The sequence below is a fragment of the Cnephaeus nilssonii genome (genome assembly GCF_951640355.1).
Source record: "Cnephaeus nilssonii genome assembly, chromosome: 14".
NCBI lineage: Eukaryota > Metazoa > Chordata > Mammalia > Chiroptera > Vespertilionidae > Cnephaeus > Cnephaeus nilssonii.
Window position 1 is genome coordinate 7,574,869 of NC_137085.1, and position 18,400 is coordinate 7,593,268.

General features: G+C 49.4%; 1 protein-coding gene across 13 annotated transcripts in view; it reads left to right on the forward strand.

Moving 5' to 3' along the window:
* MAPKAP1 (MAPK associated protein 1) overlaps positions 1-18,155 on the forward strand; it is a 193,517-nt gene extending 175,362 nt beyond the window's left edge. For all 13 annotated transcript variants that reach the window (XM_079789779.1, XM_079789782.1, XM_079789780.1 and 10 more), the window contains 2 exons: positions 12,796-12,893; positions 17,683-18,155. In XM_079789779.1, coding sequence (XP_079645905.1) covers positions 12,796-12,893; positions 17,683-17,808 — 224 coding nt within the window. In that variant the 3' untranslated portion in view covers positions 17,809-18,155. The remainder of the gene's footprint in view (positions 1-12,795; positions 12,894-17,682) is intronic.
* Positions 18,156-18,400: the final 245 nt, after the last annotated feature.

Genomic DNA, 18,400 nt, shown 5'->3' on the forward strand with positions numbered 1-18,400 from the left:
TTGGCCACCGCTGAATATAAGAGCTACACCTGAGGTAGGTGGGTGGCTGGCCATGGCCATGGCCATGCACGTGCACGTGGCGGCAGACTGTAGGCCCCAGTAGGTAGGGCACTTGCATTTATTGATGGCTCTTCACATGGACCTGTAGCCCAGAGAAGCTGCAGCCCATCCTCAGGCTCTGTCGGTTCCCAGGACGTCCAGACACTTCCAACGTTAGGTGGGCCAGCTATGTTGTGTTGTTATTCTCTGACAAGGACTTATTTCATAAGTTCCAGATCAAATACGGTAAGTACTGCTCGATTACAGAGCACAATGGACACGAACATATTAAATGCCCCAGTTATTGAATTGCCTTTTCATAAAAGTACTCTGGAGCACAATCAGGAGCAGGCAGTGCCTCATCCTTTTAACAGATATGTTTCCTAGCCCTATTAAAAGGGGTCTTCATCTATCCTGTCAAAGGGAGTCTGCTGGGGTTTTTTAGTTTAATTACACTACCCAATTAAAACTCCTTGCTGCATGTGGATGCGCCTCTCCTTGGGCCTGAGTGGATATGACATTTACAAGGCTCGCCTTTCAAGCAGACAATAGTGTGATTGATGAGGTGCACGTTCAGTGAAGGAGGCGAGTGCCTGTGGAAGTGCTGCTTAGTGCATTTTGATTTATTTATCATCTTCTTCCAAAACGAGGGAGCTGCTGGGAGATGGGTTTAGGCAACCAGGGAGACCACCTCAATTTTTCCAAGTGTATGGAAGGAAAAGACCTGGAGTGTGCCACAGGATAAAGGTGGAGAAAATCTATAAGCTTGGGGCCAACTTGCATCACCGAACGCCAGGCTGCATTCTGCAGTTTTTTTACTCAGTTTGGTTTCCAGTAACGTCAAGCTGCAATCTGTGCTTCAGGGGACCTTTCTCTGGGGCTAGATAACATTGGCCAGGCCCCTGTAAACTTAGCTCGAGGGAGCCAACCCAGCATGTGTCCCGTTGACTGACCTATTCGTTAACTGACACCTGACGTTTGCACTAGGCATGCCGGTGTATACTCCCAGCTGCTTCCTCCAGAAATTCAGCAGCTTCTGTCCAGGGGCTACGTCAGTACTCAATGACTCTTAACTCAGCCTGGGCATTTTGAGCATTTAAAAGATGCTTCTGGAATGTGGATTGTGCAAGAGCAAGGGAGGCTCTTCAACAAAGAAATGGGCGGGGGGGGGGGGGGGCACAATGGAGAACATCTCAAGGTTATAGTGAAAAGGCACACCCAGCCTCTGGTTCTTAACCAGCTCCTGCTAGTCACCCTCCGCATGTGATAGACAGCTGGGAGCAGTGTGTTTGTCTCTGTGGTTTCTGGAAAAGAGTGTTTTGGTACAGTGTGTAGTCTCTGGAAGGTCAGCACTCTGAATTTAGGAGGCGGGAGATTCTTCTCTGAGCCCCATACAGATTATAAGAACATCTCCCGGCCCTAGCTGGGGATAGAGCGTTGGCCGGCGGACTGAAGGGTCCGAGGTTCAATTCAGTCAAGGGCACATGCCTGGGTTGCGGGCTCATCCCCAGGAGGCAGCTGATTGATGGTTCTTACTCATCATTGATGTTTCTCTCTCTCTCTCTCTCTCTCTCTCTCTCTCTCTCCCTCCCTCCCTCCCTCCCTCCCTCCCTCCCTCCCTTCCTCTCTGAAATCAATAAAACTATATATTTTAAAAAATAAAACAAAAATCGTTTAAAAAAATAAAAGAACACCCCCCCCCCCATATTCATTATCAGGTGCTACAGTTGCTCCATAGAGGCTGTTGAGAACATGTTTGCTAACTGTGTAACATGTAGAATGTCTGTGTTTGTGATCAAGATTGGCTAGTGGGTTTTCTTACATTTCCTATAAACTTTCCTCATTTTTCCATAGGACTTATTAATAAACAAGAAAGAATTTACTTGCTTTGAACAGAATATTGATATTTGTTAGAATAGAAAACATTTTTGAGGTATCAACTTTTTTCCCTCCTTGGGAGAAGCATTCTTTTTCCTTATTAAGTTTTCCCTTAATTGTTGACCTGGGCCTATGGACCCATAATAACGAAACCGTTATCTGGGTATAATGGAGAATTTGCATATTTACACATTTTTCTAGATTTGTATTACCATTTCCTCAAATTCTTTTTTTCTTCATTTTAACTTCAGAAGAGATCCTAATTGAGAAGAGGGTAAAGGCAGGGACTGTTTTCTGCTGAAAAACTCTGTGTGAAAGATTTCTCCGCTGGATAAATGATGGGGGAAATCTGTTTCCCTTGCCTCCTGCCAAGCTCCAAATTGTGTTTTCATAATAAATAAATGGAGTGCTTAGATTTTAAGTTATTCTTATAGGCATGGAAAAAGTAAGCCATTCTTTCATTAAAATCAAAATTTGTATTGCTTATAAGACTCCCATAGGCTACTTCCAGGACAGGGTAACTGCTAACAGATTAGCCCTTCTATCATAAATGACTGGAAAACTGCACAAAGTAAAAGGAACTGTTTTCAGGCGCTAGAAAACAGGCAGCACAAGCCTATGAGCCCTGAGAGAAGGGAAACAAATGAGGTGAGACCTACTATCACTTCAGCTTTCTTCCAGCGTTGCCCAAGAAGAGTGCAGCAGGCTCAGTGAGTTGGGAGAAAGAGATCAGAGTTGGAGGAGGCTGAAGCAACTGAAATTTGCAAAATGAAGTATGGAGGAGGGAGCTACACTGAAAGCTATAGAAAAGGCCCTTAAATCTTTGTCTGTATACTCAGCTGTGCCTCCTGGAGTGCGACCTCACAAGGCTGGTCAGAGAACAACTACTGGGGCGCTATAAAATTGAGTTCTGGCCAACCAGAGCGGAGCATCCAGGGTATTTGGTAGTGACTCCAGAAAGGCCACATCTTAGGAGTATGACTAAACTAGCCCTGTATTAAAGATTGCTTCAATCTTTGCCTAATAAAGCTTTAAATGGAGTCTTAAAAAGAGAAAACTGATCCAGAACTAAGCCCAATACTCTTTAAAGGATGAAAACAAAATGCAGACACCCCACAATGTAATGTGTATAGTGTCCAGGATTCAATCAAAAATTACTAAACAAAGAAGCAGGAAAATGTGTCCTATAACCAGGAGAAAAATCTATCAGTAGAAACAGCCAGAAATGGCAAAGATGATAGAATTAGCAGATAATTACAGTAAGTCTTCAATTAATGTTGTCGGTAGGTTCTTGGAAACTGGAACTTTAAGCAAAATGATACATAATGAAACCAATTTTACCATAGACTAGTTGATATAAACAAATGTTAAATTCCTAAAGCATATTTCTGGTAAAAAAAAAAAATCACCAAACTTCTAAAGACCCAAAATACTTGTAGTGTTAAACACTGAAGTAAACGTGAACTATATATACATTTAAGAAAGATTAATAAAAACAAGGTAATTATTTCCCATTCTGTTTATTCCAGTTCAGGCTCCCAGGTGGCCAGATCCTATCCCAGCAGCTCAGGGCTCGAAGCAGAAACCAGTGCTGAACAGGATGCCCTTCCATTGCAGGGCACACTCACCCCCCCCCCCCCCCCACAATACTCAGACAACCAGTGAACCTAATGTGCACATCTTCCAGATGTACCTGGAGGAAACTCATGCAGACAGGGGGGCAACATGCAGACTCCACACAGACAGTGGCCCCAAGCCAGGAATCAAATTTTTTTTCCTCATCAACATTAATGAAACAGTGTTGAACAAAATGATGTTAATTCGATGACCTGATGTACTTTAAAATAGCTAATATAAATGTGTTCAAAGATTTAAAGGAAAATCAGAACTCAAAAAAAAAAAAATGGAAACTATTAAAAAAGAACCAAATGAAAATTCTGGAGTTGAGAAATATAATACCTCAATCAAAAAATTCACTGATGGGAGCAGATTAGGGATATTAATTTAAGGGTCAGTGTATTATCTATTGTGGCATCATAAATTGCTCCAAAACTTGGTGTCTTAAAGCAACAACATTTATTATCTCACAGTTTTGTGGTCAGGAATCCAGCACAGCTTAGATGGGTCTTCTGCCTCAGGGTCTCTCACAAGACTGCAATCAAGGTGTCATTCAGGGACACAGTCATCTCAAGGTTCAATCAGGCAGGATCTGCTTCCCAGCTCACTGAGCAGTTGCTGGCAGAGTTTATTTCCTTGTGAGCACCCTTAGTTCTTTGTCACTTGGGCCTTTCTATGGGGAAGCTCATGAGGTGGCACACAGCTGGCTTCACCAAAGACGCCAAGAGCAGGAGAGTTCTAGCAAGAAAGAAGTCACAATTGTTTGTAACCTGGTCTCAGCAGTAACATCCCAACACTTTTGCTGTATTTATTCATCAGAACTATGTCTCTAACCCTCCTACAAAGGTGTGTCTGTGATTCCCTGTCTTTGGACACGTAAAAATTGGAGACAAAGAAATGTGGACTTGGAGAAGTCTGGGGACAGCTTGCTCCCTGGAGGCTCAAGATCAACCATCCCACATAGAAAAAAAAAAGCAAGTCTCTAGGTCAAGCCCACAAACAAGAGATTACAGAAGGGTGTGACAAGCAGGAGGCAGGATTATTGGGAGCCATTTCAGAATCTGCCTACAAAATCAGTGAACCTGAAGACAGGACAGCAGGAACTATTCTAACGGAAGCACACAGAAAACGTGGGTGAAAAGAACAGAGACTGTGGAATGATACCAACTGTTCTAACATAGTATATGTAATTGGAGTCTCAGGGATGGGGGAGAACACTTTTCCAGATTTGATTTTAAAATACCGATTTGTTAATCTTGGAAGCCCAGTGAAGGCTAAACAGGATAAATACATAGAAAACCACATCAAGGCACATTGTAATCAAATTGCTGAAAACCAGTGATAAAGAGAAAAATCTGAAAAGTGGCCAGAGAAATCAAGATAAGAATGATTGCTGACTTCTCATCAGAAATAATGCAATCTACAGTACAATGGAGTGACTTAATGTGTGCTGCTTAATTCCTGCAACAACTCTGTGGGGTGTTATATACATCTATCTATATAAAACCCTAATATGCACATCGACCGAACAGGTTGGCAGGGGGCGGGGCCGGTGAGCGGGTAGCGCCAGGCCACCAGCCAAGGCGGGTGCCAGCAGGGGCCCCCTGATCGCCCTGCCAGTCGCCCCAAAGATCGGCCCTGATCGCCGGCCAGGCCTAGGGACCCTACCCTCTATATTGGGAGCAGTCTCTTAGATTTAAAAATTAAAACCTGGCAAGGCTACTCTAACACCGAAAAAAACAGGATGATGCAGTGATGACGTGCATGGACTCTGGCTTGCACATTTTGTGGTCAGCCCTAATTCTGACACTTATAACTGTGGGACAAAGCCAATTACTTAACTTCTCTCTGCTTCAGTTTTTCCACCCATAAGATGGGGAAAATTGTACTACTGCCTCAGAAGGATCATGTTATGTACTACTTTTTATAATCGGGGCAAAAAAAAATGTAGCTGCCCATACAACAGCAAGATGCCTTTCACCTGTATGAAAAGTATGGTCGCTGGTGCATGCAGCGTCCCAGATTGCGAGAGGGATGTCCCCCAAGGGTCCCAGTTTGCGAGAGAGCGAGTTTGGGCTGAGGGACCCCTCCCTCCCATGCACAAATTTCATGCACCGGGCCTCTAGTTTATTATAAAATTCTAGGATTGTTGCTTTTATTCTAGCAACAACTCGATAAGGCAGATATTATTCCCATTTTATAAATGAGGAATCAGAGCTCAAAGAAGTTACATACTTACCCAGAGTTACATATAAATGATAGAGCTTTACATTCTTCCTTCCGCCACTGACATGAAGCCAAGGCACTTAAAATGCTTTCTTTTTTCGATGGAAGAGTATCCCTATCTCTGACTCAGAGTCTACAAGGGCTTTTAACAAATTTTCAGCCATGCTTGTTTATCTGGTCTTCTTCTAAATGATATTAAATGCAGAAAATTAGAAGAAGAAGAATGACATAACTTAATAAAGACAATGGGAACTGAAAACTGACTAGAGTTGATCAAAAATGAAACAAAAGAAAAACTATTAAAAAGCAGTTCAGGAACTCAGCACGGTAGTATGGCAGAATGCAGCTATTTTGTGGCAACACAGAGTGTTTTGCAACCCTGAGGAAATAATGCTATACCATAAGCATTTTTGCTGCAAATGGGAATAGAAAACTTATCCATGGAAAAGCACTTGTGTAATTGTCGGAGTTACAAGACGAACTAGCCATTTATTTCATGGAACACCATTTCTATTGAAAGAACAACTGACAAGTTGTGGTTATTCAAATTTTAGTATTTAGCAGACATTTTCTTGAAAATGAAGTAAGTGATGTCACTTTGATGCCAGTGATGAAATTCAAGCTTTCAGGTGACAATTAGAAGTTTGGGAAACTGGTATACAGCACTGTGAGGTTGGCTTCTCATTGCTTACTTTTCCGATGAGATCAGTGGTGATATTAATGAATGTGATTTTCTCATATTGTATAGTGAAATGTGCCAACATTTGGAAACCTGCATAACTCAGTGGACTAGTATTTCCCAGGCTGCTGCCTGATGTTACAAAATGATGCAAGTGTAAAAATGCATTCGAAATGCAAGACAGACCGATGGATTTTAATGCAATACAAGTTTATTAACGTGGTTTTTAGATTTCATATTATAAATAATCTTTAAGAAACTAACATTTATCAAGTTTGGTGTGGCATCAAAGGAATATTTGGAAAGAAAAGTTTAAAATATACCTCCCTTTTCCAAACTTAACTCTCTGAGGCTGGCATTTCTTTATATGCTTCAGCCAAAACAGTATATCACAATGCTCAAATGCAGAAGCAGGTAGGATAATCCAGATGTTTTCTGTTAAACCAAATATTAAAGAGATTTCAAAAATCCCATATAATAGAAGACTAATATGCAAGTTGACCGAACGGCAGAATGACTGGTTGCTATGATGCACACTGACCACCAGGGGGCAGACGCTCAACGCAAGAGCTGCCCCCTGGTGGTCAGTGCACTCCCACAGGGGGAGCGCCGCACAGCCAGAAGCTGGGCTCATGGCTGGCGAGCGCAGCGGCGGTGGCAGGAGCCTTTCCCAGCTCCGGGGCAGTGCTAAGGATGTCCAACTGACAGCTTAGGCCCCAAGGGCTCCTGGACTGCAAGAGGGTGCAAGCCGGACTGAGGGACCCCACACACACACACCCGAGTGCGCTAATTTTGTGCACCGGGCCTCTAGTATAAAATAATGTCCCTAGCTGGTTTAGCACAATAGATAGAGCGTCAGCCCGAGGACTGAAGGGTCCTGGGTTCAATTCCGGTCAAGGGTATGCACCTCAGTTGCAGGTTTGATCCTGGCTTTGGTTGGGTGCATGCGGGAGGCAATCAATCGATGTGTCTCTCTCACATGATGTTTCTCTCTGTCTCTCCCCCTCCCTTCCACTCTCTCTAATAATCAATGGAAAAAAATACCCTCGGATAAAGATTAACAAAACAAACCAAAATATATATACTAATGCCACATTCTCATTAAACTTTGGAGAAATATAAGGTTTTTCCCATTAAACATACATTTTCATGTGAACTTATAACTGTTTATTATCTTTAATGAATTAAATATTTTTAAAAACTCAGTTTTGGGGAGAGGACAATGGGGGGAAAGGTAGACATATATAATAATTTCAACAGAAAGAATTTTTAAAAAGAGAAAAAAAAACTTCTCTGTTTTAAATCATAGGGCTTTCGGCAAAGGTGGGCTGCAGGTTCCACTGGGAAGCCCCGGCCCTGACCGGTCAGTGCCAGGTAGTCAGTGCTGGCAGGTTATGCTCGAAGGAGCCTCCTTTCAAACAGTCATCCCTGCCCCATTTGCAGTGCTAACCTGGGAGCATTTCTCTTAGCAGGAGTGGATAAGCTGCTGTCCCTCTTTGCTTAGCCGTCCCATTGTGTGATAATAGCCCCTGTAGAACAGCCAGTCCCTGAATTGACCAGGGAACCCGGTTTTTTCAGCAGACCCTCTTGTTTAAGAAGATAAATTACAGCACAAAAGCTCAACCGTCTCCCCTTCTGACATTTGTGCAGCTAATTAGTTTCTGCTGTTACATTCCATCTTCTGTTTCTCTTTGGAAAAAAAACATAAACATAAATACATTTTTACATACCCAGACTCCCATTCAGTTTTCAGAAGCTGATGCAGTTCCAGTGTCTGCCCTGAGCGTGTGACCAGGGCCTCGACGCCGCATTTGATACCCCATTCCTATGGCACCGCATGTCTGCTCAAAGAAGGCCCAATTAAAGACAGAATCTCTAAAATAATGATTTTATCTTCAAATGTCAGTTCCATCCCAGTTGTAAGAATGATCGCCACCACGCACTGAGTCCGTGCTATGTGCGATGCCTGACCATGCCGCTGCTGCCTCTGCCCGCCAGCCTGGCTCCTGGGGCCCAGCGCCGAGGGGACCAGCCAAGCGGGGTTTCATCCTGACTGACTCCAGGGCTCATGCTCCCCCTCAAGCAGCCCAGGCTTTCCTCATGCCTCAATTTCCAAACAAAGTTAGCAATCCAGGCAAAATAATTGGAACTAATTGGAATATTGGACTTAGCATGTTTTTAATATATTTTTATTGATTTCAGAGAGGAAGGGAGAGGGAGAGGGAGAAAGAGAGAAACATCAATGATGAGAGAGAATCATTGATTGGCTGCTGCTTGCATGCCCCACACTGGGGATCGAGCCCTCAACCCAGGCATGTGCCCTTGACCAGAATTGAACCCAGGAGCGTTAAGTCCACAGGCTGACACTCTGTCCACCTAGCCAAACCAGCTACGGCTTAACATTTTAAGTTACACTGATATTTAATTTTTTTCTTAGCTGGCATATTTACAGACAGTTGGCCCCTGTGGCTGGCCCCTCCCTATGAAAACTGGTGCTCTTTGAATTTTCAAGGGTAACCTGCCCATCTCTGATTCCCTCTGACCCCCCCAGGACCGGTGCCCTGCGGCTGCAGTTGAGAAGGTCATTTGACCCCTCCTCCTCCCTTACCTGAGGGGAGCCTTGAGGTGCCTCAGGCTGATAAGGTGTTTGATGAGACTTTCCTTGTTCTGTGTTCTTAACTCTGTTCTTTGGGTGCCAAAATGCCAGTGATTCCAGAGGTGGGAGTTTACCATGTGGCATAAATTACTCATGTTTACTGATATATTCGTTTCCAGCAAGAGATCAATTAACTTATTATAATTTCATACGTAGGTTTTAGATTGGGTGAAACTATGCAAGTGTAAATTCTGCTTATTAACTAATATCCTATATAATAAAAGGCTAATATGCAAATCGACTGAACCGTGGAACAACCAGTCACTATGACACGCACTGACCACCAGGAGACAGACGCTCAATGCCGGAGCTGCCCCTGGTGGTCAGTGCGTTTCCAGAAGGGGAGCACCGCTCGGCCAGAAGCAGGGCTGGCGGCTGGTGAGCGCAGCGGCAGTGGTGGGAACCTCTCCCACCTCCGTGGCAGCGCTAAGGACCCCTAGGGGGGATGTCCGCCTGCCAGCTTAGGCCCACTCCCCACAGGGAGCAGGCTTCCGACATCCCCCGAGGGGTCCCGGACTGCCTGCGAAAGGGCACAGGCCAGGCTGAGGGACCCCCCCCCCCCAGTGTACGAATGCCATGCACCAGGCCTCTAGTTCTATTATAAAAGTCTCCCCAAGTCCTGCCAATGTTCCCTTCTCATAGCTCTCAAGTCAGTTCCTTTCTCAGCATCCTTTCTGACCCTGTTCAGCTCAAAACCGAATCCGCACCTACCTGATGGCCATGGCACTGTCCCCCATGTCTCCAGGTCCTGGGGAGCGAGGGTGAACATCCAGAAGCACAGTCTGACCACTTACTTCATTGCCCAGCTTACAACCAACCCCCTAGTGGCTTCCTCGGCTGGTGAATCTGGCACCCCAGCCCTTTGTAGCTGCCCTGAGTCACCTGGCTGTCCGCTATACACAATCCTGTCTGCCGCCTCCTGCCCCCGTACATTCGTCCACACTCCTCCCTTACCCTTTTCCACCCCACCTTGACCCAGCTGACCCCCACCAGGCCAGCCTCCACACAGTGTTTCCACAGCAGATCCTTGCACTAGCCCGTGTCCCCGGCAGGGCCTGAACCCAGTAAAACTGCCCTTCTGGCCCCAAGCAAAACCGAGATCCCTGGAGTGAGTCGACCGTGTATGACAAAACATGGCTGTGATGTTAACCTGAGCTTATGCACAGAGCTCTCCCTCGAAATGCCCCCCACGGAGCAAGAGGCAGCTCTCTGCTTGCCTGTCCCACCTCACCTTCACCCAGTCGCTAACCCAGTGGCCCTGTGATGGTCACAACGGGGCTGCTCCGTTGAAATTCAAGCACAAGCACTGCAGGTGACGTCTCCGTTCTCACAGGGACATGAATGCTTTCGCTGGAAAGGCGGATGCTAGTAAGTCAGAGGCTTCGGAGAGCTGGTGGGGTGGGACTCCTCGTCCCTGTCCACCTCACTTTCCCTGGGGGCTCTGGAGTGAGCGCTGGGGACAGGCCAGGGGCACACAGCAAGAACAGAAGGTGGTATGTTGGTGCTCACCGGGCCTCTGTAGGCAGCCTTTCAGGAGGCCTGATCTAGGATGATTTCTTTTTGTTTTTTCATGTGACTGTCAGGCCGGCGAACCTCGGGCCTCCCCTCTGAGCTCCCATGGAGACGGTGTCAGGGCTGCCTTCCATCCAGAGGCTCCCGGGCCCGTGCAGACTGCACACCACATGTGCCGTGTGTACATTTAGCTCTAACCAGCGTCGGGGTGGGTTTGTAGCGGTGTCCGAGTCATTCAGGTGAAACCTGCTCTGGCAGCTTGAGGTTTGGCTTTGTCAGTGACGAGTGGGAGCAGGTGGTGTAGACAGTCCGTGAGATCGCTTATCAGAGTGGTCAGTGAACCCCGAAGCTTCGGGTCTACCGGCCTCCCTGAGACCTGCCGGTCCTTTGTAGCCCCAGGCCCTGGAGTCTGTGTCTGCCATGGCCAGGTGTCAGCAGCAAGGCCTCCTAGAGGGGTGTGTGTGTGTCCTTCACAGCCTGTGACCTTCACAGACGGTTCTGCTTGCTCACAGCATGGCCATGGACGAGACTCTTGTCCAAGGCGGGCCTTTGAAGACCCAGGAGCACCCCACCCACACATGCGCGCAGCTTCATCCACATGAGGTTCACTTTCTTACCAGAAACAAAGAACTTTGTGTTAACAGAATGATTAGCTTCCGGCTAAGGATTTTGACAATTTAGTGCCACCATTTAGAATCAGGCTAAATTTGTCAAGTGACTGAAAGTGAGGTTTTTCAGAAATTATTAGCTGATTTTTTCCATATAGAATTTATAGTCGCAATTAGTATATCATGATGTTTCCAGGATAAAATACCAGCAGCTCAACTTTTCTGGCCACATATGTACCACATATATCAGTTTATTTTTGGAGATCTGAAGAATTACCTACTGTAAATAAAGTCCCCAAGAAAATTTCTCCGGGAAAGAGGTGAACTTACGGTAATATGGGTGATATATTATTAATTAATAACTGTGACCAGCGCTGTTTCAATTAAAAGGACAACGGGTGAGAAGGCCTAATAGAAGGATATGCTGAATTCGAGTCCTATCAGCACCGAGTCTGCAGCAGACTCTATGTCCGATGTTTCAAACTAGCCTAAGGGGAAACGGGACTTTCTCCTTAAGAAAGAGGGGCCACAGGGGGCTTCCAGAACCCAAGGACAACGTGTGCTGATGGGGCAGGGACAGCTTCCCATTGGACTGAGACGGGCTGGCATCTACGTCTCAGTTTAGAGGAGGTAATTTGATTGGCACGTGTGCCCCAGGTACAGGCACACGGAGGGCAGGCAGGGCTGCAGTTGATGGTATGTACGGTGTGGGAGTCACTGGGAAGTGTGCCTAGAAGGGTAGCTGTGGAACCTTGCTCAGGGAGGTACCAGCTGAGCCAAGTCCCCCAGGATGGCAGGCTTTCTCCAGACGGGTCACTGAGATCCCAGGCCTGGGCAGGCGGGGTGTGCGGTGGGCTGGCCTGTGGCATGTGAGGGCAGTGGCGTGAGAGGAGGCTAAACCAGGAGGCAGTCTCAGAACTGGCATGGTTATTCTGAAGGTGATGGGGAAGGGGTGTGAGAACTTGGATCTGGGGCAGTTTAGAGGTTCGGACCCCTGAGGTCGGTCTGCTGTGGGAAGTGCTAGCTGTCCTTGGCCGTGTCTAGAGCAACCCTCCCTCTGCCCGTCCCCCAGGCCACCCATCCTTCCAGGGAGAAATGGCTGAGGCCGTGGGAGCAGCCTCCTTGCAGGGTCACAAGCCCACGGCTCCCCTCACAGCAGGAGCCAGGGCCGTGGAGAAGGCTCATAATGGCATTGCTACCGGCCTTTCTCCTTCCTGTTGCTCATTTATTTTACTTCACCGTTATTTTTAGAGCAATAATTTGGAGGTAATTGGCCTTCTACCTCAAAAATACCACCTTTTCCGTGAAATTATTGTGTGGAAGAGGTTCTTAACGCCTTCCTAATGCGATGTTGCCCTGAACACACTCCAGAGTAAGAAGGGTCCTCACTAGCCATTTGGCCTGATAGTTTTATGTTTTCTACTGTCCGTCTCTCCCCGGCCTGTAATGAGAAAAATGAACTACTGTGAAGACTAGTTGCCACACAGCCGCCACTTGCTCTCACTTGATCTGGAATGACGGGAGAATCAGGGGGGTCTCCCCTGTCGGTAACCCCTCAGCACTGTTTTTTCTCTCTCCAGGTCACGCAATATTTAAACTCACGTATCTAAGCAATCATGACTATAAACACCTCTACTTCGAATCTGACGCTGCTACCGTCAATGAAATCATGCTCAAGGTGAGTGTCCTCGGCCCCAGCACTCGGTGTGCAGGGCGGCTTCTGCTGGGTGGTTCTCAGGCCTGGCAGCATCTTCTTCACCCCTCAGTACACACGCGCACACGCACACACGTGCACGCACGCGCACACACGTGCACGCACGAACACGCACGCACACACAGGACAAGGCTCTCAGGCCCAGTTTTACGGAGGAGGAACCCTGCCTGTGAGTACTGCACCCAGGGCCACACCACAGCTCAGCTGCCCTGCACCCACTTAGCCAAAGCAGGACGCCCCTCGGCTTCCTCCTAGCCCCCAGAAATCCTGATTCCTCGTGTACTTATGTATCCTTCTTAAGCACCATTTCTTTCCTTCCACCTATTGCCAGAAGCCCCTTGAGGCTCCTGGAGCAGACTCTGAGGAAACTGTTATTATTTGAAGACACCTTACTGTGCCCAAGGTAATCTTAGCAACCTGTTCAAAACACACCTAACTCGATGCTAGAGGTGTATGTCACCGCCACTCAACAGTGCTCACTGAGCACCTTCGCGAGCCAGGCCAGTGCTTGAGATGCTGCGGGGCCGGCCAGCCCCTGCCCTCAGAGCTCTGCCTCCGTCAGAGGACACAACATTACACATAACAACTATCAGCAGCCTGCGAGGGGCAGAGGGGCAGGGCCCGGCACAGCCTGGCTGGGAGGCTGCACCAGGCCTGTGCTGGAGCAGAGGAAGGTTGGAGGGGCAGGCCACACAGAACCTCCCAAAGCGGTCGGACTGGGAAAGGCTGCCCCGGGGTCTCACCAGTCCAGGAGCCGGGGGAGGGCCTGAGGTGAGCGTTTCTAAGATGCTCCCAGGTGCTGCAGGCCGCTGCCCTGGGCACCACTCCAGTAGCCCTGGACTGGTGGTTCTCAGACTTCCAAACAGAATCCTTCCCTCCAGCTGATTCATGTGGAGTTGATCAGATAGGAAAAAAGTGTGCTTTGGCAGAGCAGGTCGTAAAGCCAGAGGGGCTCCAAGTTGTGAGATGCATTGCCTCTGGGCGCCTCAGTTTCCCTGCCTGTTAAGTGGGGTCATGGCAGCTGCACTGCCCCACACCACACAGGCCTGTGAGAACACAAATCCAATGAGATGCAATAAACCCACTTAGGTGGTTACTCATTCTCTTCCTGAGAGTGGAATCATCACGGAATAATAATCGAAAGCAGCAGAGATCCACCAGGGGCCTGCGCAGTGCGGCGCCGGGCTAAGCACTGACATGCTGATTCATTGGTTCTTCACAACTCGGCGTGCAGCGATGTCTAAGGGTCCCACTGCCTAGGTGAAACGGGGCTCAGGAAGGTCACCTTAGCCAGGGCCATGCTGGCAAAGCCAGAACTGGGCCCCAGGTTCCAGACCTGGTGCTCCTAACCCCCAGAGTGTGCAGACTTAGGGAGCTGAGGGGGGGATTTCAACGAAATGGAATTGTTTTACAGAAAGATGCTGAGGCAAAGTCCCCGTGGCTACAAGATTTCCACACGTAGTAGATGAGGGTTAAAAAGGTGCTGCTGCTGGGGGGGCAGTCAGGAGCGGAGACAGAGTCACACTGTCAGTTGCGGGGAGGCCAGCAGGTGCATGGACCACCTGGATCACAGCTCCCCCTCACCCCACCCCGGGCCCCGGCCGCGGGGACAGCGCCTGCCGGATGCTTACAACCAGCGAGCTAAGAGTTACTTGCCGTCTCGTCACCACACAGCACAGGGAACTTGTGCGGAGTATTCGGGGCCTAGGTAAAGCAATATTCCATTACCCTGTCAGGGCTGGGCTTTTTTTATAGCCAGCATTAAAATATTCAAGACTTGAGAAGGATTCTAGTAAAATTATAATCCTGTGTTTGACATCAAATAATTTTCACAACAGCAGATTGATGACAGAAACACAGGTTTATGACTTCAGTGTGAGACCGTGGAAGAGCAAGTGCAGAGAAATCATCTCCCAGGACCAAATGCTCCCGAAGCAGATGCTGCCCTGCAGAATCCCCGAGCCCGTCGCCGCCCCTAAAATGTCTGTTTTCATATCACTTGTTTGTAGAAATACTGCCTCCTGCACGAGACTCCGGGAGAGTCCCGTGCACTCAGGCCTGATTAGTTAGAGAGCTGAGGGCCACGGTCCTGACGGAAGATGACATTTCACTCCTCCTGTCTCTGACTTCTATAGCAGTTTGAATACGTAGCCTTGTGGCCGTCCCCACGGTGTCTGCGTGAGCTTCGCACCAGCACCCAGTGCCTGCGGCCCCCGCCCCGTCCAGTCCTTCGGCAGAAATGTTTCCATCAGAGGCTCTTCAGGGCTCAGTCTTAGGCACGAGTAATCCTCGTGGTGGCTCTAGAATTCAGGTGTTTTGCTTAAAATGAGCGCTTTCGACTGAAACTGAAGGAGGAAACAAGGGCCAGAGGCTGATGTCAAAGAAACTATGATGAACAGGCAACTCTCCATCCGGTTATTTTTTTCTCATTGTGTTTTTCCATGTGCAGAAACATTGATATCTCCCATTTACTGAGCAGAACTGCATATGCATTATCTCATTCAGTCTTCACAACTGGCCTGCAGTGTGGACGCTCTTTATCCCCATTTTGTAGATGAGGGGAGAGAGGCCCAGGACCACAGAGCGCAGAGGGCGGAGCTTCAGCTGGACGCAGGCTGAGGCGCTCCTGAGCCACGCCTCACGGCCGGGATATAATTGAGCTAAGCCACGTGTGGTCCCTGGTTCTGCAGGCTTGCAGATGAATCTCGGAGGAATCATTGGTCTCTTCAAATCGGGTTCTTCTCATGATCGAGTGATGGAGGCTGTGGCTTTATTGGCCATGAAAACTCCCTATATTTTTATGCCTCGAGCTGTAAAATGCATTGAAAGTGAAGCACTCCATAGTGCATAAAATTGTGCAAGTTTTAAGCCACAGCATATTAACCAGCTAATGGCAGACCAAAGGGCGTTTTTATCTTTTGATTATTACATTAATCTTCCATTAAAATTATCTATGTGATTATCACAAAGCACTGAAGATAACAAATTTAGGAAATAGTTGGCTACTTAAGGATCATCTTGAAATGCTTTTGTCAAGTTGTATGTGCCGAAAACACTAGGTTGGCTGAGTGTGCAAGCGATATAATGCAAAGATTGCTCTCATTAAGAATGATAAAACCTTATTTCCACACACGGTCTGGAGTGTCCCGATCGTCAGCCGGCCCTGCGGCCTCATGATTTATTGCTCTCAGCTGGTAACTTGGCGAGGCAGTGGGCCAAGCGTGTCAGGCCTTCTGTACGCACACACCAGCCTTTAATGCCTGCTGCTGGCGACTATCAGAGCAGAAAGTTTGGAGGGAACACAGTGTCGGAGCCTCGGCCCCCTGTGAGGTGTGCCGTCCCTCGCTGCCTCCCCGGCTCTGGGTGGAGGACACGTGGCCCTCAGAGGTGGTGGCTGGTTTCTGTACCCAAAAGTACTCAGGTTTCTAGTCATGACTTTACATATTTGAGAGTGAAGGGAAATGGTGTTTGCCCACACAGAGCTCCAGCCAGAGGAGCTGGGGGCAGTGGGAGGAGTGGTGTCAGGGCGTGAGGGGGTGGGGTGCCTCTGAAGAGGTGGGGCCTGGAGAAGCGGAAGGTGTGTCCGTCAAGGGCCTGACACTCACCCCACCCCGGATCCTGGCCCAGACGCTAGCTTTGTGACCTTGAGGAAGAGTCATTACTGTTCCGTGCCTCAGCTTTCCCATCTGCACGTTGGGGGTGATAATGGCCTCCCACTCCTAAGGCTGCTGCTGCCCACCCAGGGGCTGGTCCTCGCCGCTGGGCGCAGGTCTGCTCACGGCCCCGCTGCCCTTCCAGGCTCCTCCCCACCTCACCTGGACCGCCACCGAGCTTCTGCAGCTCCAGGGACGCCCCACACTCCTCGTTCTCTCTCCGACCCTCGCTCCTCCATCCCCCCTGCAGGCCTTCCGGCCGTCCTCCCCGGCAGCTACCCCTTCCGTCGTGCTCCGCTCTATCTGTTGTCACTCTGTCATGCCGGGGACACGCTAGGCTGTGGGCTCCTCGGGACATAGACCTTGAACCGAGCATGGGGCCAGGCTCAGGCGTGGCAGATGCTGGTGACCGTGACCGCATGTGTGTCAGCCCCCAGCATGTGGCGGGTCCGCGTGTGGGGATAGAAAAGGATCCCGAGAGCAGCAGCGTGCAGAAGGCCGAGCTCCGCGTCCGAGCCGTAACCGGGAAGGCGGCCGGCTGGGCACTCTGCACCCGGCGTCCTCAGCCCCTCGGCTTTGCCCGGCCCTCTGCGTGGTCCCGGTCAGCGCCCGCTCTTCCCAGAGCCTCGCTCTCCCTTCCTCAGATGAGCCCTGGCTTTGGGGGCTGTGGGTGTGAAGTGAAGCACCCTCGTTGGGAGCTCTGCACCTTCCGGGGCCGGGGCGGGGGCGAGGAGGGGCTGAATGGAGAGCCTGGATTTGGTTTGGTTCTGTCCTTCAGACGGGGCAAGTGGGGCTCAGGGACGTTATGTGCTACCCAGGGGTGCACAGCCTTCTGGGAGGCAGCACGTGTGAGCCCGCAGGCTCTGCGGTCCGAAAAGCGCCCCCGCTGCCTGGCGGGCAGGCCGGGCCAGCACCGTCCTCCAAGCCTGTGTCTCCCAACCTAGTGCAGCCTCGGCCCAGCCTGCTGCGACCCTGCGCCCCAAGCACAGGAGGCCCCAGAGGGTGCTCAGACATTTCAAAGCCCTACACATGCCGTCTTTTGTCGCCCTGGGTGAGCGGGTGGCTGCTGGCGCGTGACCGGGTGTGTCCTCTTGTTCCAGGTCAACTACATCCTGGAGTCACGAGCCAGCACTGCCCGGGCCGACTATTTTGCTCAGAAACAAAGAAAACTGAACAGACGCACAAGCTTCAGCTTCCAGAAGGAGAAGAAATCAGGGCAGCAGTGACCCTGCCTCCAGCCTCAGTCTGCTCCGGCTCAGAGCTGCCCCAGGGCCAGCGCCCCCCCCCCCCTCCCCGTCCTGCCGTCCTCAGGGCAGGCTGTGGCTCCGGGGAAGGGCGGCCCCCTTAGGACGGGGCTGGGACATTTCCCCGGGCCGCAGCCCGAGCAGCAGCGGCGCTAAGTGGCAGGGCGCAGGCCAGGCGGCCGAGGGGAGCCCGCTGCCCAGCCCCCGCCCCGCCCCGCCCGCCGAGATGTACATAGCCATCCCACACATTTCCTTACAACTTGATCAAATTTCTTGAAGAACAAAAATGTACATTTCTTTTTCCTTTTAATAAACAGGTGTCCTCTTTATCACGGTTGGTGTGACGGACCATTCTTTGGGGCAGAGGATTGATTATGTTATTCGCTTTAAAATCTGTTCCCATATTGAACAGGCAGATTGGAAAAGCTGTGGCTCGATTTCTCAGAAGGAATGTTTAGGGCTTAGTCAATAGCTTTAACTCTGCCGTTTGTTAAATGAGCGCAGTGCTCTGAGGAGTCTCTTACTAAGGCTAGGAAGGGGACTGGTGGTGTGTGTCCGGGCGGCGCCATTTCCC